This window comes from Miniopterus natalensis, chromosome 11 (genome assembly GCF_054644295.1).
Source record: "Miniopterus natalensis isolate mMinNat1 chromosome 11, mMinNat1.hap1, whole genome shotgun sequence".
NCBI classification, from domain to species: Eukaryota; Metazoa; Chordata; class Mammalia; order Chiroptera; family Miniopteridae; genus Miniopterus; species Miniopterus natalensis.
This window is the reverse complement of record NC_142091.1, coordinates 39,498,386-39,526,015: the sequence shown is the minus strand read 5'-3', so window position 1 is coordinate 39,526,015 and position 27,630 is coordinate 39,498,386. Positions and strand designations below refer to the sequence as shown.

The 27,630-nt window shown below is 40.5% G+C and overlaps 1 protein-coding gene across 3 annotated transcripts in view; it reads right to left on the bottom strand.

The window, feature by feature from the left end:
- The window catches only part of FCHSD2 (FCH and double SH3 domains 2), a 167,974-nt gene extending 144,998 nt beyond the window's left edge, over positions 1-22,976 (bottom strand). Inside the window, exons 1-2 of one of the 3 annotated variants that reach the window (XM_087821671.1) lie at positions 22,578-22,976; positions 20,764-20,861 (exon numbers count right to left, since the gene is read on the bottom strand). In XM_087821671.1, coding sequence (XP_087677797.1) covers positions 20,764-20,861; positions 22,578-22,598 — 119 coding nt within the window. In that variant the 5' untranslated portion in view covers positions 22,599-22,976. Of the gene's footprint in view, positions 1-20,763; positions 20,862-22,577 lie in introns of those variants that run through there. The other 2 variants (XM_016208483.2, XM_087821670.1) reach the window with 2 other exon arrangements.
- Positions 22,977-27,630: the final 4,654 nt, after the last annotated feature.

Here is a 27,630-nt window from a genome sequence, read left to right as displayed (position 1 = left end):
GAAAACATATGCCATAAAAACACTTGATGAAAATATTTATAGCATTATTCATTAATAGGCAAAAACAGGAAACAGTCCAGGTGTCCATCAGTGGAGTAACAGATCAACAAATGGTGATATATTCTACAGTGAAACAAAACTCAGCAATAAAAATAAATGAACTACAAGATGACCACCTTGAATTAGCTGACCTTGGTTATTTTACAAATGATACTGTTTAAATATAACTAATATTAAAATATAAAAAATAAAATTTTTAGCATGGACAGCAAACTGGGGTAAGGGAACTAGTGCTTATATTATCAGCACATTGAAACTCTTTTATAAAGAAACTTTTATAATTTTTTAAAATATGTTTTTATGGGTTTTAGAGCAAGAGGGAGAGAGACAGAAACATCGATGAGAAACATAGATCGACTGTCTCCTGCATGAGCCTTACTGGGTATCGAGCCCACAACCTGGGCATGTGCCCTGACCTGGAATTGAACTAGTGACCCCTTGGTGCATAGGATAACAAGAAACTTTTATAATTTTGTTCTGAAATACAATGGCTATTTATAAAAGTATTATTACAGCAAATATGGCAATAGCATTAAAATGATAACATGAGAAAACAAATATTTTTTTCTTAAACAAGGCAAGTAGAATGAACAACTGAAGCTATGTTAAATCTGGCAGAGAAGCAATTATTTGGCTCCTAATAAAGAATATTAATTCACCAACAACATTATTTAAGTAACTTCTGAATTACAGGTATTCTTCTAAATATGTACTGGGACTATAAAGATGAAATGAGACACAGATGGATTCTGCTCTCAAGGCATTCATTAGCATGAGGTATAAACAGAGGATGCCAAGAACCACAAATGCTAGAGTTCCAGAATGAAAAGTAGCAAGTGTTCTTATTTCCTATTAATTAGGTAACCTTGGGCAAGTTAATTTTCCTCACTGTGCTTCAGTTTCCTACCGATTAAATGGGAATAAAAAGAACACCTACCCTGCAGTATTATTACAAGGATTAAATGAGTCCATATTTGCAAAGCACTTAGAACAGACTTGGCACACAGTAAATACTAGAGAAGTACTTGGTAAGTAAGTGAAAATATAACATTCTACAGTTTATAATTATAAAATTTAATCCAGTTTAAATATTTTGACTAAACGAATATGCAAAGCACTAACAAAAAAATACATTTTAAGTACTTCTGCTCTTAGATGACAGAGCAAAGTTAGAATCTCCCTCCTCCTCTCAGAAATTACACAAAAGCAACAAAAAACATAAATGCAAACATGATCACCAATAAAACTAGGAAACATAAAATATAAGTGGAATATAGGCCAAAAGAGAGACAAGTGAACTGAAAAATGAGGGTAAATATAAGGCATGAAGCTCCAAAATGCAAAGCAAGTGGAAAGAGTACATTTCTTCAAGTGCACTTCCTGAGGTATAAACTGTCAACCACATTTGTAACAACAAAAACAGGGGACATGGGCTGGTGGAGGAAGAAGTAGAGGAGACAGTATTAAAGAATCACACGAACAAGCTATGTTGGCAGAAATCAGGCTGCTAGTGTGGCAAAACGATAGTGAGACAACTGCACTATGAAGGGCACTGCAGCATGCAATCTTCTCTGGCTAAGGAGAAGTAAATTCATACACTCAATCCTACTAATAAAGAAAATTACTGTAAATTTGGAAGACAATAGCTTACGCTGAGATACCTACTTCTGGTACTCCCCCCAAAATCCTCTTCATTCAAAAAGAAATAACTGAAAAGGCAGCAGGAACAGAATTTCTACAAATATAAAATTTTAAAAAGAAAAAACAGAACAGGAAAAACGTAGCAGCTAAAGGATGCTTGTGAGAAAAATGCTTCTGTGGAGCAGATGAAATATGTAACCAAACATTTCAAATGAATTTTTAAAACTTAAATAATAAAAAAACAAAGGAAGCAAATACCACTTCCAAATAGAATTATAATGTCAATCTAAACTACAAAACTATTGTAATCAAAACGGTATGATACTGGCATAAAAGAGGTCATATAGACCCACAAAGCAGAATAAAGAGCCCAGAAATAAACCCACGCATATACAGTCAACTAATATCTAACAAGGGAGCCAAGAATACTCAGGAGGGAAAGGATAGTCTCTTCAATAAATGGTGTTGAGAAAACTAAATATTCACATACAAAAGAATGAAATTGGAGCCCTATCTCTTTTTTAAAGTATGTTTTTATTGATTTTAGAGAGAGAAAGGGAGAGGGATAGAGAGATAGAAACACTGATGAGACAGAAATATCATCAATCAGCTGCCTCCTGCACACCCCCTACTGGGAATGGAGCCTGCAACCCAGGCATGTGCCCTGACTGGGAATCGAACCGGTGACACTCAACTGAGCCACACTGGCCAGGCTGGAGCCCTATCTTGTATCACACACAAAAAATTAACTTGAAATGAATTAAAGACTTACATGTAGGACCTTAAACAGTAAAAGTCCTAGAAAAAAACAAGGCAAAAGCTCCTTGACACTGGTCTTGGTGACAATTATTTGGGTATGATACTTTAAAAGCACAAGCAACAAAAACAAAAACAAATAAGTGGGACCACATCAAACTTCAGCATAGCAAAAGAAACAATCAACAAAATGAAAAGACAACCTATGGATTGGGAGAAAATATTTGCAGGAGGTTAATATCCAAAATATATAGCAAAAAAATATATATATTTTTTAAATGTATCCTGCCCAGCCAGCATGACTCAGCAGTTGAGCATCGACCTATATGATCCAGGAGATCGAAGTTTGATTCTCTGTCAAAGCACATGTCCAGTTGCAGGCTCGATCCCCAGTAGGGGGTGTGCAGGAGGCAGCTGATTGATGATGTTTCTCTCTCATCATTGATGTTTCTATCTCTCTCTCCCTCTCCCTTCCTCTCTCTGAAATAATAAAGACATATTTTTCTAAAAAATTTATCCTATTAATGATGGGCAGAAAGCCTATAAAGGCAGTTTTCCAAAGAAATACAATGGCCAACAGGTACATGAAAAGGAGCTCAACATCACTAATTATGCAGAAAATACAAATCAAAACCACAATGAGATATTACTTCACATCTATTAGAATGGCTATTATGTAAATGACACGAAGTAAGTGTTGACCAATGTGCACTGTTGGTGGGAATGTAAACTGGTAGGGCCATTATAGAATACAGTATGCAGATTCCTCAAAAATTAAAAATAGAACATGATTCAGTAATCCCACTTCTGGGTATATATCTGAAGGAAATGAAATCACCATCTTTAAGAGATACTTGCACACCCATTTTCATTGTACCATTATTCACAATAGCCAAGATATGGACTAAGTGTCCAGGCCATTCCCCAAAGCTACCAACTCTGAATCTTAAGAGTAGGACCTAAGCATCTGGAATATTGTAAAATTCACAGTTGACTCTTACTAATACAATGCATTGTTGGCACTTACATTTGAATAAGCTATGTTTAATTCTGGGATTTCAAAATATTTCGAAGACAGTGTCATCACATTGTGACGGCAATATTCAGGAATTTGAAAAAGCTCTATGATCTACCTCTTCATGTAACCATCCTTCCCCAGCTCCCTCCCCCACTCCACACTTCCCAACACCAAAGTGGTTTCAAAGTAGTTGGGGAGCATCACCTCTCAAACTTATCAAATGCAGTCTGAACAAAGCTGCTCTGCCCTAGCCGGGTGGGCTCAGACGGTTGGAGTGTCTACTGGTACACCAAAAGGTTGTGGGTTCGATTTCCGGTCAGGGGACATATCTAGGTTGAGGATTCAATCCCCAGTTGGGGCCCATTTGGGAGGCAACTGATCCATGTTGCTCTTTCACATAAATGTTTCTCTCTCTCCCCCTTCCTCTATCTCTAAAATCAACTAAAATATATATACCCTCCAGTGAGGACTTAAAAATCCTTTTATTTTAAAAATAAATAAATAAATAAATAGAGCTGCCATTTTCTAGTTACAAGTGTTGACCAACTTGTTTTAATTAGTCACCTTTAATCTTATTTTCCTTTCAGCTCCTGATGCACCAAAAATTTAAAAAATGTCATCAAACTGAGTTACCTGAAAAGAGATAATTTTATCACAAAAAAAGTGAAGTCCAAATTTGTTATGAAGAGACCCTAAGATGAAGAGAGTCACAAGAAATCATCAAATGCCTTTTTAAAAAAATCCTCACCCAAGGATATTTTTTCCATTGCTCTTTCAGAGAAAGTAGAAGGAAGGGGGGGGGGGGGAGAGAGGGGGGGGAGAGAGAGGGAGGGAGGGAGGGAGGAAGAGATGGAAACATTGATGTGAGACAGACACATCCATTGGCTGCCTCCTGCATGCACCCTAGACTGGGGCCAGGGATGGAGCCTGCAACTGAGGCACATGCCCTTGGCTGGAATCGAACCCAGGACCCTTCAGTCCGCGGGCTAGCGCTCTAAGCACTGAGCCAAACCAACCAGGGCTTCAAATGCTTTTTTTAACATTACATTCTTTAAGTAATTTCAGGTCATTTTAGTAAAAACTGCATGATAGAAGATTAGTATGTCCTCTTATGTTTCAAAAGTGTTGATAACATTGCACAGACCAAAAAAAAGGACCTGAGGAAAAAGGGGTTAAACAACCCCAACTAAAACTGAATTTTTAAATACTGTCATGCACCCCCTTAACAACACGAACATATTCTGAGTAATGCGCCGTTAGGCAATTTCATAGTTGTTTGAACATCATTAAGTGCACTTGCACAAATCTAGATAGTATAGCCTACTATACACCCAGGCTATATGGTATAGCCCATTGCTCCTAGGCTACAAGCCTGTACAGCATGTTACTGTACCGAATAACACAAGATTTAATCAAGCACAAGAGAAAATGATGCAATCAAGAGATGTGGTAAACACACGATATATGAGGCAGCTGTGTGTAATACAGCATACTATTTTACAACAAATTTTTTTATAAGTAGAAAGATTACGGTCTAAAATAAAGATTAAAAGTATAGTATAGTAAATACATAAGCATGTAACACAGTTGTTTATTATCATTGTCAAGTATTAGGTACTGTACATAATTATATGTGCTATACTTTTATATGATTGGCAGTGCAGGTTTGTTTACACAGCATCATTCTAAACACGTAAGCAATGTGTTGTGTCACAACATTACATCACTTAGCAATAGAAATTTTTCAGCTCTTTATAATCTTATAGGGCCATCTTTGTGTATGCAGTCTGGCATTGACCCAAATGTCATTATATGGGGCATGACCATAAAAGAATTGATTTCCATTAAGATTTATCAACATTAATCAAGTTGCCAAATCATCTTGTCAGGGGTTCCATAATCAAGTTCACCTTTGAACACTGTGACTTTCAATGTTTTCATCTATGATATATCATTTTAAGACCTAATTTAAAACGCCAAGTTTTCTTTGCCAGAAAAAGAGTGGGAGATATTCATTAGTCAGGTAATCTTTTATTAAAGTGGAACACACATTCCTTCCAGATCATGGCAGACAATGCATATCAAACATTTTAATCAAATGAAAATGTTTGCCATTTCTGTAGGATGCAAATAAAAGTTAACAATTTTTTACTATATGATTTGTCTTTAAACATATTTACTGCAAGATACATCATATTCCTTATCATGAATTACATTGTACATTTAAAAGATGTATCACAAATCCTTCACAGACTTCCGCCTGGCAGCTACTCACATAAAATTAAACACTGAGGTCTTTTTCCTTGCTTTCTCCTTCCTTAAACTGATACAGATGTATAACGGATAGGAAGTTTGAAGAATTCATTTCAATACATGTATACTAACATATAAAGACTAGACCTAGATCAGTGACAAAAGACATAGTAACAAAATAGGTCATAGTCAAAACCATTTAAAAATTGTTTTAAATTTTTAAATTTTTAATTTTTAAAAATTTATCTTTATTGTTGAAAATATTGCAGATGTCCCCTTTTTTCCCTTCTACCATGTACCCACTCCCTGCCCCAGGCCTTCACCACACTATTGTCTGTGTCCATGGGTTATGCATATACACATATAAATTCTTTGGTTAACCTCTCCCCACCTTCCCTCTGAGATTCATCAGTCTGTTCCATGCTTCTATGTCACTAAATCTATTTCGTTCATCAGTTTATTATGTTCTTTAGATTCCATATATAAGTGAGATCATGTGATATTTCTTTCAAAGTTTTACGATTTGTTATTATTATTCTTTTATATTTTTTTATAAACTAATGGAACTTTGAAAATCTGGTTATTTTCCTGAAAGCAAATTTAGGATTATTATGTCTCCATAGGAGAATATGTTTTCATGCATATAGCTATACAAAATGAAACAATTTAATGGGCTAACAGCAATTTATATTCTAGGTAAGAAGCATTTCAATAACTTTTGTAACCTATTGGTTTCAAACATGTAAAGAATTTTTTTCTATTAAAGTAAATTTACTAATTAATATAAAGTATCATGAGATTATATATATTTCTACCACCCAATATGAGCTGATTCTAAGCTACTTGTGGAGTATTTTTATTTTATGTGCATTGCCAAAAAGCTGAAAATAAATATAATTAGGTAGCTATAAAAATAAAAACAAAAAACAACAACCTGGCTACAAAACAAGACTTTAGTTCTTTTCAGAAACTTTGTATCTTCCACTCAGTCACCACAAAACTGTCTGGTCTTAACTTACAACAAAAAAGACAGGCAACATTGCTTTTCAGAGAGTGGAAAGGGGGGGAGACAGAGAGAGACAGAGAGGGAGGGAGAAAAACATCGATGTGAGAGATATTGATTGGTTGCCTCCCACAGGCGCCCAGACCGGGGTCAGGCATCAAGCCTGCAACAGAGGTACATGCCCTTGGCCAGAATAGAACCTGGGAACCTTTCAGTCTGAGGGCCGACGCTCTAACCACTGAGCAAAACTGGCTAGTGCACAAAGGCATTTTCATCTACGAAAATATCTCAATATCAAACCAAACCCCAGATATAACTATCAGAAGAGCCAAAAGATCCCTACAGTTTCAGTGTTTCACACAATCCTTCACCAATCCTGGATCTGAAAAAACATGAAACTCCAAACAATGATCTTCCACTCCTGTACTAATGAGCCAGACTAAAAGATCTGCAAAGCACTGAGTCTTACACCTCCTCTTTGGTATCTACTCTAAGTAGCATTCTTGAAGCAAGATACTATACTCCATCCACAATGTCTGGATATGGTAGGCATTGAAAATGATATGCCCCCAATTATTTAAAATAATCCTGAGTGAAAGACACCTGTCTTCTACTTTCAAGAAAACTGAGTACAGCACAAGCTATCAAAACCAGGGAGAAGAGCCCGGCTGGTGTGGCTCAGCGGTTGAGCACTGACTTATGAACCAAGAGGTCACCAGTTCAATTCCTCCTAGTCAGAACACATGCCTGGGTTGTGGGCTTGATCCCCAGCAGAAGGCATGCAGGGGGCAGCTGATTGATGTTTCTCTCTCCCTCTCCCTTCCCTTCTCTCTAAAATCAATAAAAACGTATTTAAAAACAAAACAGGGAAAATATGTTCTAGGTTCAGTGGATTCCTGCCAAGATCCAATAAAGGATGAGAAAACAGCTACACAGGCTCTCTCACTGCTTGTGAAAATTTCACTTGATTTCAACTGCTATAGCTGTAGAGATAGTTCTCAATGAGAGAAAGAACTTAAATTTTAAAGTCAAACATAAACCCAGGTTCAAACCCAGTTCTTCCATTTTTTAGTTCTATGATCTAGGGCAAGTCACTTGACCACTCTGAGCTTCAGTCTCCTCATTTATAAAATAGAGATAATAATAATAATATTATGCCTAGTTGCTGGGAGGCTTTGACATATAATTAATGGTCAAAAGCAAGTGCTGACAAGGATATGAAGAAATCAGAACCGTCATTCATTGCTGGTGGGAACATAAAATAGTAGTCTCTTTGCAAAAGAGTCTGGCAGTTGCTAGAATAGTTCAACATAGAGTTAACAGATTACTCAGCAATTCTACTCTTAGGCACATACCCAAGAGAAATGAAAACACATGTACATAAAAAAAAAATTTATACATGAATGTTCATAGAAGTGTTATGCACAACAGCCAAAAATGAAACAATCCAAACATCCATCAACTGACAAATGGATTAATAAAATGTGATTTATCCAAACAATGGAATATTATTTAGCAATAAAAAGGAATGAAGTACTAATATATGCTACATTAACAAATCTTGCCAACATTATGCTAAATGAAAGAACCCAGTCACAACAGACCACATATTGTACAATTCCATTTATATGAAATGTCCAGAACAACTAAATCTATAGAAAAGTAGATTAGTGGTTGCCCAGGGCTGGGAAAACAAAAAGAGAGGGAAAGGATGATGGTAAGGGGTGTGGGTGTTGTTGTTTTTTTGTAATGTAAATGTTATAAAATTGGTGTGGTAACGGATGCACAACTCTATGAATATACCAAAAAACACTGAATTATAAACTTTAAATGAGTGAATTACATGGTATATGAATTATATCTTAATAAAGCTGTTAAAAAAATTCCTGTGCTACAGTATACATACATTTAGATATGGAATATTCAAACTCATATATCCAAAAGCAGAGGATTAAGATTACGTAGATATTAAATATATATAAATACATAATCTTACTTATGTACTTAAGGACAGTTAAATATCTTCCTCCAATACATCTGAGAAGTATTTCCATTTTTAGCCACGATGAAGTAACTGATACCAGACTAGCTCTCCTCAAGTAATATCTGTAAAATTGGATACAATACATAACTCTACTCTTTTCAGGTATGAAACAGCTAGCAGCACATGAGGTGTGAACCATGGTCGCTCCAGCTTTCTGCCTGGGACACTTTCCCAACAATATCAAACGGAAGTGGAGCCTGAGCCAAGCATGATGGTCTCACTGAACTGAGATGCAGAGATCCGAGTTCTAGAATACTGGAGTAGACTAGAATTGATAGGGCAGGATGCTAGAAAGAAAGCAACAATGCAAAAGGGGGTGCCCCAGAAATCTTCATGGGAGTTCCTTAACCACCCTTGTCTGAGTACTGAGCTACACATAAGCCAAGGTGAGACTCCATGAAGCATAGTAGAGTCACTGGTGCGGGCCTGAGAGCTGAACAAATACCAGAAGCTGCACACAGCTGCAAAACACTGGAATTCCAGTTCCGCCAGGGTGGAGACATGGCTGCACACCCTGGGCACTCAGACTTTTAGTTGAAATCCCAAAATTCAACACTCTTTAAAGAAAGACAACACAATAGAGACTTCCTATAATGTGTCATCCACAATGTCCAATTAATAAAAAATTACTAGACAAGCAAATAAGCAGGAAAACATGACCCATAATCATAGAAGCATTCAATACAAACCAACCATGGCACGACTGCAATGCTGGAAACAGCAGGTAAGAACTTTAAAACAGCTTTTATAAATATTATAAATATTCTAGAACTTAAAGGTACAAGATCAGAAATGCAAACTATACTGGATGGGCTTAAAAATAGATTGAAAACTACCCTGGCTGGTGTGGCTCAGTGGTTAAAGCATCAGCCCGAAAATCGAAGGGTCACGGGTTCGATTCCCAGTCAAAGGCACGTACCTAGGTTACAGGTTCATTCTTCTGCCCCAGTAGGGGCATGTGCAGGAGGCAACCAATTGATGTGAGTCATATCAATGTCTCTCTCTCTCCCACTCCCTTCTTTGCACCCTCTAAAAATCAATGGAAAAAAAATCCTCAGGTGAGGATTAACAACAACGAAAAAGTAGATTGAAAACTACAGAAGAAAGAACCAAAGAGCCAGAAGAGAGACCAACAGAAATTATCCAGTCTGAAGAACACAGATTATCATCAGTTTAACATATGTGTAACTAGAGTCTAAACAGCAAAGAACAGAGAATAGGGAAGAAAAAAATATTTGAAGAAATAACGGCCCTAAAATTTCCAATTTTTGTTGAAAAACATCACCTATGGATCCAAAAACCTTACTAAACTCCATGCAAGATAATTACAAAGATATCACATTGGTCACATCACATTCAAAGTTCAGAAAACCAAAGATAATGAGAAAAAAGCTGTCAAAGATGGGGGAAAGGCACATTACACAGAAGAGAACAAATAAATAAATAATAGCTAACTTCCATCAGAAACAATGAAGGCCAGAAGACAATGGAGTAGCCAACTGTCAACCCAGAATTCTATATCCAGCAAAAATTATCTTCCAAAAATAAGGGTGAAGTAAAGACACTTTAGGATAAGTGAAAGCTAAGAGAATTATCACAGCAGAACTGCACTAGAAACACTGAAGGAAGTTCTTCAGCCCAAAAGGAAATGATACCAGATTGAAACTCAAAACCATGTGTTGGTCTCGGGAAGGAAAGAAGAGAGCTAAAATTGGTAAACATAAGACTTTTTCCCTTGTCTTAATCTCTTTAAAAGGTAACTGTGTTTAAAGCACAACTAACATTGTATTATAAGGTTTATAAAGTATGCAGCACAAAGTCTGGGATGGAGTAATTGAACTGTTGTAAGCTTCTTTGTAGAGTGGTATAATATTAACTCCAAGTATACAGTGATAAATTAAAGATGCATGGTGTAACAACTAGAACCACATAAAAAACAGAAAGAGGTAGAGCTAAAAATGCAAAAGTTGAAAACAGAATACTAAAAATATTCAATTAGCTCAATATAGCTGAGAAAACTATTATATAAAATACCTCTATAGTAAAACAGACAAAACAGTTCCCCATGGAGCAAGTTGGCTAATAATGCAAAATACATTTTACCATAGAAAAATACTTCAACTGACTATGATGTAAAACCTTTGGATAAAGTTAGATAAAATAAAATTTGAGACTGAATAGGAATCTAACCACCTTAAAAGTCTGCCTGTTTGGGGACAAAACAATTCCACAATACAGAAGGAAAGGAACGCAGTAGCATACACAGCCTATTTCCCCAACTCCAAGCTACAACCAGCTGGAGGCCAGTCATTTTATGAAGAGAAGTTTGTAAATCAAGTATTCCTTTTTTTTTAATCCTTACCAGAGGATTTATATCGTTTTTTTTCCAAAGCAATTTCCACTGCTTTTCAGAGAGTGTAGAAGGAAGAGAGAAAGAAACATCGGTATGAGAGAGTCACATCCATTGGTTGCCTCCTGCATGCGCCCAGACCAGGGCCAGGGTGAGGTATGTACCCTTGGCCGGAATTGAACCCAGGACCCTTTAGTCTGAGGTCTGCCACTCTAACCACTAAACCAAACTGGCCAGGGCTAAATCAAGTATTCTTAATACTTGTACATATTAGAACTAGACTGTAAAAGCCTATTAATAATAAAAATAACTTCACTAAAAACTAATTAAAAATCTAAAATGACATTTTAGCATCAACTAATATGAACTTTTAAAATGTGCTATATTAACAGATGTGCAATAAAATGTCACCAATGTGAAATCATTTAATTTTAGTTTTTAGAGTAGGTAATATTAACATAGTTCAAAAATTCAAAACATACCAAAAAAAGTATATAATAAAAAGTCTCTGTCTCTCACCCCCATTCTCCAGCCATCAATGGGGGGACAAATACCGCTAAAATATAATTGAGGGACATATATTCCCTATTGTTTCCTGTGGGACCACAGACATGGTAACACTTTTTATAACACCAGAAATAACATTTTCTTTTTGAATTGGGATTACTGCAAAGTTTGCAAAACAGAAAACATCTGGATGACAAGACACTCGTACATGAATGCCAAAAAGGAGATCAAATGGAATGTTAAAATGAAGCATGACCAAGGGATATTTCGAGGACACAATAAAATGAAATAAAAATATCAGCAAAGTTCTGTTAAGTTAGTCCTGACCAGCACATGACAGGAAATCTGCAGCAATGGAACAAAGCAGAGGGTTACAAGTTTCTGTGCCTAGTTCCCAAATTAATCACTGTAGAGCCAACAGCACAAACCAGACTTAGAAACTAACTCCTGCTTATGCAGCAGATCATTCCTGAAGACTGACACAAACAAAACAGAACAGCATCTGTGGGATTCCAGTGAACATTCGAAGAATTTACAAAGAAAAACACTGACTTACCACCACAGGCCTTCTCAGGTAAACGGCTTTATACTTTATACTTTCAAGGCTGAACTGCCAATCCTCAATTAAGGGGCAAATTATTCACCAGGAGTATGTTTAGTTCTTTATTTGTCCTTCCTTGCTTTCAGATTAGCCACTTCACTACGTATTAATGCTTTCACCTGAGAAGTAAAAGGAATTCAGCAAAAATACAACTGCCTGGAGGGCCCTTAGACCACCATTTCTCCAAGTTATCAGAAGACCAAAAGTGGCAAGATATTTAACCACTCCTGTATTCCTAAGAGGAGAATTTTAAGAGAACCCTGGCCTGTTGACCCATTACCTATGGCAATACAAAAACCTACTCCTGACCTAAGACATTTAATTCAGAAGTAGTTGAGAGGAGGGCATACAATGGTTCCTAAAGAGTTCCTTATTCCCAGTCTGTCTGGGACAACTGGAATTCTAGCTATATTTTTCACAATCTAACCCCAACACATTTTTTACACTTTTACGGACAATACTAGGAGAAAATTAGAAATGGGCCCCTGTGGCAAACACAGCAAAACAATAATGTGGCAAAAGCCATATTACTAGTAACCAATACCTATTTCTTGCTGGCAAAGACCACCTCTACAAGAAGATAATCACATTCCCAGCCTCTTTTGCAGCTAGGCATGCATGGGCATCTGAAGCAAACTCAGCCAATGAGATATAAAGTAAAGTCTATTGGGATAATTTCTGGTAGAAATTGTCTTCCCTAATAGAAGGAAAGAAGGAGGGGAGAAAGGGAGAGAAAATTTTCATGAGAAACTGTCCTTCCCTCCTCTTCTTCCACCTAACATTGTTGCGTGAGAATAGCATGTTTGGAGTTGCAGAACCCATCCAGTAGTATTGAGAAAAATCATTACCCACACACAGAGAGATGGAAGGTACCTAGGACAGCTGAACTTGGTGAAGAAAATTCTTTAGAATTACTTGAACAGTTTATCTTTGAGGTCCATTACATTTTTTAATCCACAGGTTAACTCTTTAGGGGATGACAAGACACAGACCGTAATTTCGGAATTGTTGTTCACAATTACTTAACAAAATTACCGTCCACATGCAGTTACTGAGCATCTATTATGTTCCACACACTATGCAAGAGAGCTTTTAAATGCATTACTGCGTTTAATTATCAAAATAATCCCATAAGGTATTATAATTATTACCATTATGCTGCTGAGAAACATGAAGCTCAGACAAATTTACGTGACTTATGGTGACTTGTGGCGAAAATCACACAGTTAGTAAGAGATTAAGAACTAGAATTCAACCAGGTTGTATGCCTCTAAGCTAGTGTTAGTTGCAGTACATCACAGCTACCCTACCACACAGATTACCTTCACCATCTCTCTTACTTATATACCTGGGTGTGGCTAAAAAGACCAAATCAAGGAAGGGTGCACACAAAAATTCTTCAACTCTTCTATTCTTAACCCAAGTGGTGGGTAACTTTCACTATTAGTCCCTAATTTAATTCCATCTGGCTCCTGAAAGTATCTCCATTCAAGTCTATAAATCATAAAACAACTTCTCCCCACACTAGGCTACCAAAGCTATCCCACCCAGAACAAAATCTTCAAATTTTAGGAGTACATAAGGATCTATAAACAATGGTTTATGAGCTCATAAATCATTAAACAGCAATAGGAAGAGGTATTATTAAAACACTGACTCTTGCAATTTAAGCAAGCAGTGGTCTGTGACAAAAAGTTTTATTAACTAGACCCTCTCAAACTCTCTTTCCCTATTTCTTCCTCTGCCTAGTTTGTATCTCCTATTCTTAGTCTCCTCCATAACTGACCATAATGTGGAAGTATATATTTATATTTTAAATTCATTTAATCAGTTGAAGTTCCATGTTTATCTTTTAATTTTAAAATCAGGTAATCATTATTTTTCCTCTCTCTCAAAGAAACATTTATGGTCCTCATTGATCTTTTCTTTGTAGCCCTGTTTTTAAAAAATTCTCTATTTCATGACTTGCATCATTTTTAAGTTCTAATATGAAAGAACAGTAGGACTGAGAAGCAATGATTGCTGAATAAATGAAAAAAAGACCAGAGTTTAGTACCTGATCTGCTGCTTCCAGTTTTGTTGTTGTTTTTGTTTTTTTAATACTCATCCAAGGATATTTTTTCCTTGCTTTTCAGGGAGAGTGGGAGAGAGAGAGAGAGAGAAACATAGATGTGAAAGAGACACATCAATTGGTTGCCTCCCCCAACATGCCCCAACCAGGGCTGGGGATCGAGCCTGCAACCAAGGTACATGCCCTTGGCTGGAATCTAACCTGGGACCTTTCGGTCCACAGGCTGATGCTCTAACTACTGAGCCAAACCAGCCAGGGCTGCTTCCAGTTTTTATCATATCTAGAACACCACTGGTTGAAAAGCACATTACATTCCACTATGGAAAAATGCTGCCAATGAAATTGACAGAATGCCCTAATACTTACCGTTTTAATTTATACTTATTAAAAGAACTCTCTTAAACTTAGATTTTTAGCATGTATTACTCTTGTGTGTAATTTATAAAAGATAAACAAAATAAACTGGTGCATAAACTGGTCACATTTAAACTTGAACTCTTCTGAATCAGTCATTGATACCCATGTTTTTCCACACAATATAAAATGGTTTGATGAGGTTTTTTTTAAATTGACTTTAGAGGGAGAGAGGGAGGGAGGGAGGGAGGGAGGGAGGGAGGGAGGGAGGGAGGGAGGGACATCGATCATCTGAGCCTGCAATCTGGTCATGTGCCCTGACCGGGAATCAAACTGGTGACCTTTTGGTGCGCAGGACAACGCTCAACTAAGCCACACAAGCGCGGGCTCCACACAGTATCATAATCTGTGCCACCCAAAACCCAGGTAATCCAAGGTCTGTATTCCCATCATTATCTCTGGGATTTTCTTCCAAGCCTGCTGATACCTATTCTGTAAGTTCTATTCATGAAGCGACAATGATGACTGCATCATGACCAAAAGCAATTGTAAGAAGTATCTGGATTTCAGAAGAGTAAGAATATAAAATAGTGCTGCTCTTAGAATTAATTAAACAGTAACATCCTTTGTTAAACAGACAACATCCTTCCCAGCCTTCAATTTCCACTAACAATAGTAGTTACTAATGCTGAATACCTACCACATTGGGCATTTCATGTATCTCATTTAACTCTTATAGAAAAGCAAAAAGGTAGGCATTAATCTTGTTTTATATACATGAAATATGAGGCTCAGAGAGCCTTAGTAACTTGTCCAAGATTACCCAGCTAATAAGTGGCAGAGATGGGTTTTAATCTCTGGTCTACTTTCAAAGTCCTTCTTTCCACCACTTCAGTGGTTCTCAAAATTTAGTGCACATAAAAATCACCTCAGCAAATACTGCAAATACTGCATATATTTGCGAATCATGAAGCTGATTATATATCTATTTATATATATAAAGAACTCTCACAATTCAATAAGAAGACAATAACTCAATTAAAAATTGGGCAAAGGATTTGAATAAACATTTCTCCCAAGAAGATATACAAATGGCTAATAAGCACATGAAAAACTGCTCAAAATCATAAGCTCTTAGAGAAATACAAATCAAAGCCACATTATGATACCATTCAAATACACTAGAAAAGCTATAATCAAAAGATAGACAACAAGCATTGGCAGAGATGTGGAGAAACTGGAACCTTCATACATTACTACTAGTGGGAATATAAAATGGTACAGCCACTTTGGAAAACAGTTTGAAAGTTCCTCACAAAGTTAAACACAGAATTACTATATCAACCAGCAATTCCACCACTAGGTATATACCCAAGATAAATAAAAACAGTCCACACAAAAATTTGTACATGAATGTTCAAAGAAGCATTATTAATAATAGCCAATCCATCGGTTAATGAATAGATTAATAAATTGTGGTATATGCATATAATGGAATATTATTTGGCAATAGAAAGGAATAAAGTACTGATGTTATAAAATGAATGAACCTTGAAAACATTATGCTAATTAAAAGCCAGTCACAAAAGACCACATGTTGTCTGATTCCATTTATACAGATTCCATTTCTATATAGAAAGCAAGTAATTGCTTAAGGCTGGAGAAGGTGATGGGAAGTGACAGCTAATAGGTACAGAGTTTCTTTTAGGAAGCACAAAAATGTTCTAAAATTCAAGTGTGATGGTGGTTGTACAACCGATGAACATACTAAATGGGTTAATTGTGTAGTATGTGAATTATATCTCAATAAACCTATTTTTGTTAATTTGTTTATTTTTTTAATCTTTATTGTTGAGAGTATTACAGATGTGCCCCTCATTTCCCCCCCACCCCATTGTCCCCCTCCATCTGGCTCCCACCCCATCCCAGGCCTTTACCTCCCTATTGTCTGTGTCCATGGGTAATGCATATATGCATATAAGTTCTTTGGTAAACCTGTTTTTAAAAATTCCTCTGGATCAGATTACCTTTAAGGTTCCTTTCTAGACATAAAAGTCTCAGAGCATCCATAAACAGACTTCAGAATCCAATCCCCAGTGACTCCCATGAAACTACAGTTTAGAGAAAGTATCAGATAGTATAGTAATTCCTTACTTGAGGTCACTAGACCTCCAGGTGTCATCAAAGGAAGAACAGGTGCTTCTTGAGCCAGTTTCATTTTTTCAGAACATCTGAGAGAAACCATACACTCAGCCTTCTCTGGGGTAAAGTTTTAGGTATCTTTGCCTTTGACTGGTTTCATGTTAGTAGTTTTAAAATACTGATGCAAAGCTGACTAACAACTTAATGTATGAAAAGTAAAAGAACAGGAAAACAAACTATTAGTTAAAATGTACTTGATAGGCAAAATGTTCCAAAAAATGAAACCCATGATGAGTTCCTCGGTTAAAAGCTTGGGGAAATACAGATAAGTGCACTAGTCTAGAAATTAGGAGAAACATCTTAGGGTCTCCTTAACATGATTCACTTCATTTCACTGTGCCTCAGTTTCCATTTTCATCTACAAAAATCAACAAGTGTGATAGTATCCACCTGACTCTAAAATGCCATGATTTTTCCATATTATATACTGATGCCTTAAAATGTCTGCTACAAAGGTAGTTCTTCACACTGTGGGTGGTTGCAAAGAACTTTCTTTACTGACTACTTAGCACATCATAGGAATAAACAACACGGAAAACATAATACTAACAACACATAGGCTACAGTATTTAGAAACTTACTTCTAAGTGGCCTTAGAAAGCAAAGAGAGGGAAAATTAATAAATTAAAAAGAGTGAAGTGTACTTGTCTACTGCTGACAGCAAAAGTCAACAGGAAACACTTCAAAAAAAAAATCTCGCCAAACCATGGAATGTTCCTGATTAACAACAAATGAGTTATCTCTCCTTCTAATACTTTACTCCCAACACACTAGCTTCCAAATGCGTCCCTGAAACAAACGAACTGAAGAAGGGGAAGAGAGCAAAGGAAAAAATGATCATAATTGGTTTCCTCCCTTCAAAATTCCAGAAGATGTGTAGAGGGGAGAGGGGTGGGAACTAGCAATAACCAAGCATAAAATTCTCCTATTTACAGTTTAATGTATTGTGGTCTTTTTTTGTCTTTTTTTAAAACTTTTTTTTAAAGTCATAAAAACTTTTCTACTACTAATTTCTTTACATTAAGAATAAAAAGTTATTTGCACCTTTTTGAGTGAATTCATACTAAGTTAAATTGAGTATAACACTATTTGGGGGGCCATGGGTTAGAATGAGTGCTGTCTATGAGGTTTGGGGGTGGAGAGAGGTGGGGGCCTCAAAAAAGGAAAAGCAAGCAAGATCCTTTACAGCATAATACATATGAAAAGCCCAGTTCAGAGATTTCTAATGAATTTTTAAAGTGTCATTCCACCTGCTACAACAGATCAGAAAAGCCAGACCAACTCCCTCCTCAAGTAACTAAAGTTATCATGAATACCAAGAGTAGGCAATTTTCACCTTCCAATTCAGTATTATCATTGAAAAAAAAGGCAAACAGAAACCTAAACTTGTATTTTAGGAAGTAATACAGTGTTCTGCTCACAACTACATAGGAGTGAAGGAATTCATCCTATTAATACAAAAGCACACACTGACTCCTTCAAAATAATGTAGAATACATTAATCCTTGGAGCACCAACAATCTCTGTGTTTATACATTATATACAAATGCAGACATACTCTACATCAAATAGCACAGTACATTTTAAAGTGCTCACGTGAATCAAAGTATAACACAAGCTCAACAAATACAACTATAGCCCCTATGAATGGAGCTTATAAAATATCTCACCTAAAAACAAATAAGGTGCAGGCCTGGCCAGTGTGGCTCAGTTAATGGAGCACTGTCCCATACACCAAAAGGTGGTGGGTTCAGTTCCCAGTCAGGGCACATATCCAGGTTGCAGGTTTGATTCCTGGTCTGGGCGGGTATGGGAGGCACTGATCAATGTTTCTCTCTCACATCTATGTTTCTCTTTCTCTCTTTCTCTCACTCTCTCTCTCCCTTCCTCTCTCTAAAAAAAAAAAATAGTGGTGCAGTTACATTTAACAATTCTGCCAGCCTAAATAAAGAGTACAAAGATACAAAATGAGTAAGTTATACCCTGCCTTTAAGGAATTCATATGAGGGGGAAAGCCAAAAGCATGTACAAAATCAAAATTCTTTTGAGATCACGGAGAACAACAACCTTACAAACTTAATGGTAACCAGAACTTGCCAGGTAAAAAAGTGGGAGGAAGGGTATTGACAGGCAGAGAACACCACAATGAGGGCATGAATGTAGAGAACACAATTAGATAACCAGAAGTCCTGAGTGGCCAGGGCAGGGGGATTAAGGAGGAAGGATACATGGGCATGAAATGGTAGTAATTAAGTCAGGAAAGGAAGCTTGCAGCTGGGTTGCAGAAAGCCATATATGCTATGACAAGGTGTTTTGTCTTTATCCAGACAACCACGGAGAACCTGATATATAATAAACATGTTTTTCAAAAGCTAACTGGTGACAATGTGGAAGACGGACTTAAAAGGAGGGATGGGGGTGCTGGAAGATATGAGAACACTATTGCAATAATTAGGATATTATTGCAATAATGCAAGTAAAATGTGAACAGCAGCCATGAGCAACAACCTACATCAATTTAACAGTGATTGTGTATCCGTACCACGGTATACACAATGAAGGAAAAAAATAAAAGAATGCAAGCAAGAAGTCTTTATAAGATATAATCAACAGGACTTAATGACCACTGACCTTCCAAAACCCAAAGAGTATCTTAACTTACACGCTAATTTTGCCTTCCTAAACTGCTTCTGAAAATTTTTTACTTTCTTCATCTAGAGATTTCTACTAAAATACCTTAGTTCATTTAATAGATATTAAATACTTTAAATTTTTAACCATATAAAGAGTTTCAGGTATCTTGTACAGGAATTATTTAAGTCTAAAAAGATCCCTGTGGTCACAAGAAAAGTAAAGGAGACAAATACAGAATTAAAAAAACAATGATCTTGGTACATCCAAGACTGGAAGAGACTAAATTTATATGGCTTAGTTAGAACCCCCAAAAATACAGGCATATAGTAGAAACACTCATAAATAGCACCTAATAGATTAAATATGGCAGAGGAAAAAGGAACTCTTTAAATTAAAATCTTTGAGCTATAAACAATTCAGCTATCCAAACACATACAATTTTATTATTACAGCATATAGTTAATATTTTTCAGGAAACCAATATGAAGTTGTACACCATAGGAAAAATCGGCAACTGATGAGGCTTACAGAGCCAATTCCATTTTGATAAACGTATTACTGAAGGGGAATAAGAATTGCAGCCTCTTGTTTCAACATGCAAATCATCTTCCATCCTTTACCAAGGTATGTTGGTTAAACTGTAGGTTTGTATTATAGGATTGTGGTGTTTCTTTCAATAAAATGAGTTACGCTTTCCTCTACAAAGAAAGATACTCATTTCCACAATGCTGCCACAATGTTTTATCTATTAAATTCAAAGTTACCTTGATTATGAATACAGGGAACTTTAGTGATAAAATATGATAAACACATTTCCCACTAAATTTAATGTTCAAAGGCAAAGTGGTATTTGTCATGTTCTAACAGATAATGCTAGGATATAATCATCTGAGGTTGACTGGCTCACCGCCAGATATTAACCATTAACCAGAGGCGTTAGTCTAAAAATCTGTGTGAAACTGTTAAGGTCAATAAATGTTACAATTCAGTAGAAACATTATTTAAATAAGTATTTCTACTTCAATGATTATATTTTGACAGATAAACTTTTTCATAAGAGTATGTGTACGTTATAGGTTCCCCCACTAAAAGAAAAAATGTTTGTATTGTGTTAGTTCCAGTTATAATTTCTAGCTGAGTCAAAGCTCTAACAGCCTTAAAGCAGGAAATCCAAAAGGAAATTCCATCATCAGTTCCTCAGGCTTGGTAACTAAAAGGTTCTTTGAAACAGAGATATAGAAGTTCTCAAACTATTTACTATAACCTTACCTCATATCTTCAAGCAAATCACATTCTGCTTGATGTTTGGCTTGAAGTTTTGTCATCTGCTCAACTTGAATGTTTTTCAGTTCTTGTGTAACTTTCACCTAAAATATATCATATATTTATGAAGGCCTTACTGTAACTTTACCAACAACAACAAAACTACTTAAAATACTAAATACTTGTCAGAATATGTAACTCTTGCTCACCTCTCCCCTAAAGACCAGAAATCCATTATTAGCCACCTAATTTTATTTACTGAAGACATTTAATGAAAAAACTAGTCAAATCACCTGAAACAGAGGCTAAATATAAGTACGCAAATATAAAAATTACAGATTAAAGAGGTGCAAAATAAACTGCCAATCATCCTACTTCACACACAAGCTCAAGTACATATCTAGGTCTTCTTAAAGTTTGAAAAGAGTCTTTCTTCTATTTCTTCCAAAAAGGATTCGAAGACATTAACCACCAGGAGAGGTGAGCAGAGTGGAGCGGGAAGAAGGGAGCATCAGAATGCCTAGTATCTAATGACCGAAATGTACACAATAATGAAATTATATGCTTGAATCGACTACATAAATTATTCCAAATGGCTGCGAGAAGACACACTGTCTCAGGATGATGCCCTCCACTCGCTGACAGCACATCAAATCACAATCTCTTCCTCACAAAGGAGAAAGCAAAAGTGACCTTCTAGTATATGCAGCGCTTTTAAGACACCCCAGCAAGGCGGTTCCTGTGGCGGCTCCACTTCAAACAGCTAGAACAGCAAATGCAAGCTGGCCAGTGCCTCGCCCGCCAGGCCGGCACCCCAGGGCTCCAGGTCCAGTGGGCCTGGAATCCCCACCGCGCAGCTGGGCTAACCGGAGCGGGGATACACGTATGAAGGGGAAAAAGCCTCAAAACTGGAGAAACCCAGATTAAGAAAGAAAGAATGAACACGAAGCAGACGAGCGAGGCATTCGGCAAATGTTTGCCCACGAGGAGAGGACAGAACAGCCTCCGCCACCCAGCGCTCAAGATTAAAAAGACAAGAACACAGCCTCAGCCTCTGCGAAAGCTGAAGGGGGCAGTGAAACAGTTCTCCAAGGGGCGCAGCAGGGAAGCTGCGGACAAGCCCGGGCACCCGTCACTCCCACCCCAAGCCCAGATCCCGATACACGCCACGCACTGCCGGGTTCTCACTCTCCTGCGGGCACGACCACCGCCTTCTCGTGCACTACGGGACAGGAAGGGAGGGTAGGGGTGAGAAAGGCAAGACTGGTCAATGCTTAATTTCTTGTTTTCCTCTAGGATGGGGTCGATGACTATTCCAACTTCTTTTCCTCCCGCCCCGTGGGAAAAGCAGGCCAAACCTTAAGGCTAGAATGGAAACCAATTCCCCGCAAATTTGCAAATGGACGAGGGTGGCGACAAGCGGCTCGAGGGCTCAAACCTGGTGCAGACTAAACAATCACACAAGCAGCACAAGGCTCTGCAAAGCTGCAGGGGCTCCCTCGCCTCCCCTCGGTGCAGCCCCGAGAATGCACTTTGCAGCTAGCAGCACTGCCATGCGCGCGCACACATACAAATGTGCACCCGAAACTCTTGTGAGATGTCTGGGGGTCTACCGCGCGGTGGAGGGGACGAACCCCGGCCGCCCTTTGGTCAGAAAGGCACCTCACCGGTCCGGAACCGGCAGCAACTCGGTGACACGCCAGAGGCTACAGCGGTCACGGCCCGATGCGGAAAGGGGGAGGGGTCGCAGCGGTCGCCCCAGCCACGTTCCTTGGACGCATCCCCCCCAAAGCCCCAAAGCCTCCCTTCTGCACCCTCACCTTCCTCGGCGGCGGCTGCATGATGCTGAAGGGACATCAATCCTCCCCCGACTGCGGCGTTAGCTAGGACAAGGGAAAGGAGAAGGGCCGAGAAGAGGGACCGGCCCAGCAAGCGCGTGTATGAAAGGAGAGCTTGAGAACCGCGACTAGCGCCGGAGGGAGCAAGGCCAGCAGGCGGCTGGAGGACCCGGGTCTCGGGCGAGAGTAAAGAGGAGGAGGAGCGCCGGGAAGGCCCGGGGCTCTAGCGGCCCGGGGTGTGTGTGCGCGAAGGAGGCGGAGACCGCGAGGGGGCGGGGGCCCGGGAGCTGGGGCGCAGGGTCTTCCAGCTCGCCGAGCAGCTCTCGAGGAGCGGCCGTGTCGCGCGGCTCCCCGCCCGCCGCCGGCTCCGGAGCTCCCCGCAGACGCGGCCCCCTCCGCCCCAACTCACGGAGCCCGGCCCTCGCTGGGCCCGAAGCCCCCGCCCGGCGCGGGGAGGGGAAAGGCGGCGCCACGCTCTCGGCTCCGGCTCCTCCACTCAGGCCGCGGGAATTTCCGGCCCCACCGAGCGGCGCAGCGCCCCGCTCCGGCGGCTGAGGGGACAGCTCAGGCTAGAGCCGGGTTGGAAGGGCCGGGCCAGGCAGCTGGGAAGGAGCGTGGCCGCAGCGCCGGGCTCGGTACCTTGGCGGGACGGGGGAAACTAACGGATCTGTCCGCAAAGAGGAGGGGCGGAAACGCTAGCAGAGCACGAAAATCCCCCCAATCCTCTCCGATAGTGGCACGCTCCAAACGCCTCCAGTCTTCCCTCCCCCACATTGGGAGCCAGCTGGGGGCTTCCCGCGCGCTTTCCCGCCAGCCCGCCGCCGCGCGCACCTTCGATCGGGGGCGCGCACGTGGGCGACCGAGGGCCCCGCGCCGACGCACGCGCACAAGCCACCCCCGCCTCCCGCTGGCTTTTGCAGCTGCAGTGTTTGTGCGGGACGGGGAGGCGTGGACGCTTGTAGTGAAGTTTTTACAGTGAGGAGGGGGCAGAATGACTGTGACAGTAGGAGAGCTGTTTCTGCTGCTTCTGGGTCCTCCAGCACTCCTCTCTGCCGAGCGAATGGGCTGGGCGGATAGGCACGAAGGGAGCGAGCAAGAACTAGCCCTTTCGCAGCGGGCCGCAGGTGCCTGTTCCTGGGGCCAGGGGTCTAGATGCCCTGCAAAGAAAAAAAAAAAAACGGCTCTCCGCTACAGGGCATTCAAGCTAGAGAGCATGAACTCTGTGCTGGAAGGGAACAGTGAGGTTCTTAAGGCCAGGGCCCCCATTTCACAGATCCGGGGAGGCTGTGGCCCATAGAGGACTGAAGACTTTCTAAAGGTCACACAGTAGGACTAGAATCTCTGCATCACGAAGGGTTCTTTGGGTTATAAAGAAACAGATGCAGATGATAACCATGAGGAAAAGTAGAGGAAGCAGCAGAGGCAAAGGAAGACCTTGTCTGGGAGTCAGGACCTGGTGCCAGTCTACTCTGCCTGCTCCTAACTGGCTGGGTGAACTCAGGCTTCTTCATCTGCCAATGTGGATGCTGAGCCAGGCAGACCCCCCCCACACCCCAACCTTCCTGCTCTGTCCAGATCATCTAGGGGTAGGGGTACCAGCTTTCCTTGGGGTCCTTACTCCTAAGGTGGTTCACAAAGATTTGCTGAATCTTAGTCCTGGGTGTATCTAGTCTGGCCCAGAGACTATCCTCCCTTCACCTCCCTCCTCTGGCAGTAAGCACTCGGGGTATAAAGGTGCTAGATGTTGGGAGACTTGGGATCCAGCCTCTACCACTGATCTGGCAGGCCTTCTCTGGGCCTTGGTCCCAACTGCAGAATAAGGTAAGTGAATGAGCCTGGAACTTAGTAGGCTCTTCACAGATTAAGTCAAACCTTGGGGCTTCAGTTTATGAATTTAGGAGGGCATCCTCCACCTAATTTTTCATTATTCCGAAACCAGGAATGGCATTGACTTTCTGGAGTAATTTCCTTTGGAGATGTTATAAAAAGCTAAGGGAAAACACAAGGTGGGCTTACCTACTAACTGTTTTTTCCAAAAATGTGATTTAAAAAAATACGTTGCCTTTTCCAAACCCCATATTTTCATGTTACCTTTTCAAGCTAGTCTTCACTATAATCCTATGAGATAGTATTATTTTTTTTTCATTTTACAAATGGGGAACTGGAGACTCAGTGAAATAAATGACTTTCCCTGATGTGATAGATTTGGGACCAGAGCCCAGTTCTCTCATCTGCTTCTGTGGAGAATTTCAAATGAATTGGGAGAGTTCACCCAGGAAAAAAAGCAGGCTTGGGAGGGTAAAATCCATATGTTCTAAACTCACAGGGAGGGAGACAGGGGTTCTGTGCTTTGTGCAAGCCTGATTAAAATATACCCCTTTGCCTTGGCCGGGTAGCTCAGGTGGTTAGAGCGTCATCCTGATACGCCAAGGTTGTGGGCTCCATCCTTAGAGCACATACAAGAATCAACCAATGAATGTATAAATAAGTGGAACAGCAAATCGATGTCTGTCTGTCTCTGTCTCCCTCTCTCAAGTCAATCAATAAGTTAATCAATTAAAATATACCCCTTTGAACCAGGCTAGGCACTTCCAGAGCCTTGCTCCTGAAACTTGGGCAAGCACCGTGTTACCAGTAAGATCTCTTAAAATTCTTTGGGGGAGATGCCACAGAGCTGTCCCATGGCCACAGAGCAGCATACGCTGTGGCCCCAGAGACAGAACTGGGACTGATCTCAGCTGCATCTAGGGAAGGAGGTTTTCCAGGCAAAGCTGCCCCTAGAGGAAATGAGCTCCCTATCCCTGGGGCTGTGCAAAGAGGTGCTGACTCCCTTCCTTAAGGAGGCCACAGACGGGATTCTTAGCCTGGGAAGGAATTAGTAACAGCTACCATTTATGTTGCCTCTTCCATGTTCCAGGAATTGAACTAGGCATGTCATTTACATTTTTTCTAACCCTGACAACAACCCCTCATGATATTTATGACCCATTTCACAGATTTGACAGACTGAGGCTCAGGAGTGAAATGACCTGCCCAAGGTCACATAGCTAGGACAGAAGAGCCAGGGGTGGCCCCTGGCTCCCTCTGGCTCTGAAGCTGTGCTCTCCCTCCAGCACATGTACTGCCATGCCGTCTCCCAGAAGGTATGTGATTCTAAGTTTAAGTCATAGCCAGGATTGAAAGCTGGCCTGGAGGAGGTATGTGAGCGAGCATTGGATAATAACCTACCTATTCCAGTATTCCACAGGGCTCCCAAGAGAAACCAGTGTGCAGCAGCCTTTGAACATAACTAGAACATGAACCGCCCTCCGCCCCAGTCCAGAGGGTACCCACATGCACTCCATGCAAATCTCTCTCCAGAAAAGATGGCCACCATCCCATCTGCCCATACTGCACCAAGGCACCCACCCTACCCTTCCTGCAGCTGGGGTTCATAGCCTTGCTCATAGCCTACTTCCTTTCCTGCTCTGTCATTATCCCCCGCTCACATTGGCACAGCTATTCCCTGGCTGTACCCCACGGAGCCAAGCTGCGGATGCCGCTGCAAACAATGCAGTCTGTTGACCCTATTCCCGTTCACCTCCTTTCTAGCCTAGTCACCTCCCCCCCCATCCCCCCCACACACAGAAGAACCTTTGCTCCTGCCTGAACTAATCCCCTCAGCACCGTCAGCCTGGTGTGGGAGTATGCCGGTCTCCGCCAATAGTCAGCTCTCAAGACAGAGAGTCACAGCCCACTGGAATGAGGCTTCAAGACTGGTGGCCACCAGAAGAGGACAGGGGCTCTCCCTAGGACACAAAGTGAGCCTATGGCAGAACTAGACCTTGGATTCCATCTGACGTCTCTCAACAAGCCCCTTATTCTGGGCTCAGTTATAAGCAGGTTTCTGGGATGAGGCCCAGGCCCTGCATTCCAGGAGCTCCCAATCTCAACACATGGACCAAAGGTCACAGCAGTGAATCAAGGGCACATAAGGCCAGGCGATTCGTAGGGACCCCAATTCCACCAGGTGGTAGCAGGGGTCTAAGACCAGAGATGAGTCCTTGAAAGGCAGGCACTGGGACAGGGAATTATCTGGTCAGCTGGCACCCTTGTCAGGGAGTGTTACAACGTGGGGTGGGGATGAAAGGGCAGCCAGTCCCAGGAGGCAGCAGTCACATGGTTTCAACATCAGGAGGCAGGAAACCAAAGTTCTAGTCCTACCTTTGCCAGGTGCTTGCTGAGTGTGACCTTTGGTAAATCAGATATTGTCCTGTCTTCCCTCTGGGGGTGGTGCGGGATAAATGAAGTAACAGGAACATGATCTATAAAGGACTGAGGAGCTACGTGAGCAAGTGACTGCCCATCATGGGACATATCAGAAAAGGCTGAGCAATTGACCGCCTACGTGGGACGCCGACGAGGGCATTTCCCCTGGGCGCTGCACTGTGGTTACAGCTCTGTGGAACTCGGACGGATGGGTAAAACAGTCAGGTTTGGGTGGAAGGGTGACATCTCGGGGATTTGGGGTCAGACACTCCTAAGTTAGGTGTCCTATTTCTCCTCTGCCTAACTTTGGGTTCTTGACTGAGTCCTAAAATCTCTTCAACTGAGTTCCCTTGTCCATAAAAGGAGAATAATGATTTTTTGCAGGATTGTAGTGGGAATTAAATGGGAATGTTTGTATAAAATGCCTACAACTGTGCTGGCCCACACATGTGAGTTTTTCCTTTGTGTGTGCATATGTTTTCCTTCAGTTTCTCTTCATTTTGTTCTGCTTTTGTTTGTGAATTTAAAAAAATAAAACACAAAAAGAGGAATTCCCATGGGAAGAGGTTGAGCCCAACTACAGTCCCAGGTTTTGCCCCTGACTCACTGTGAGGCCCTGGGAAGTCCCAGCCCTCCTTCAGCCTTCAGTTCCTCATCTGTAACACCAGGGAGTTTCTCCAAAACCCAGCCTGGAAGTTGGCAAAGGGGATTCCACCCTTCTTTGAGCTCCTCCATGAAAAGGACCCTCCAGGCTGAGCTGAGGGTGGGGGGTCAATCAGGGACCAGG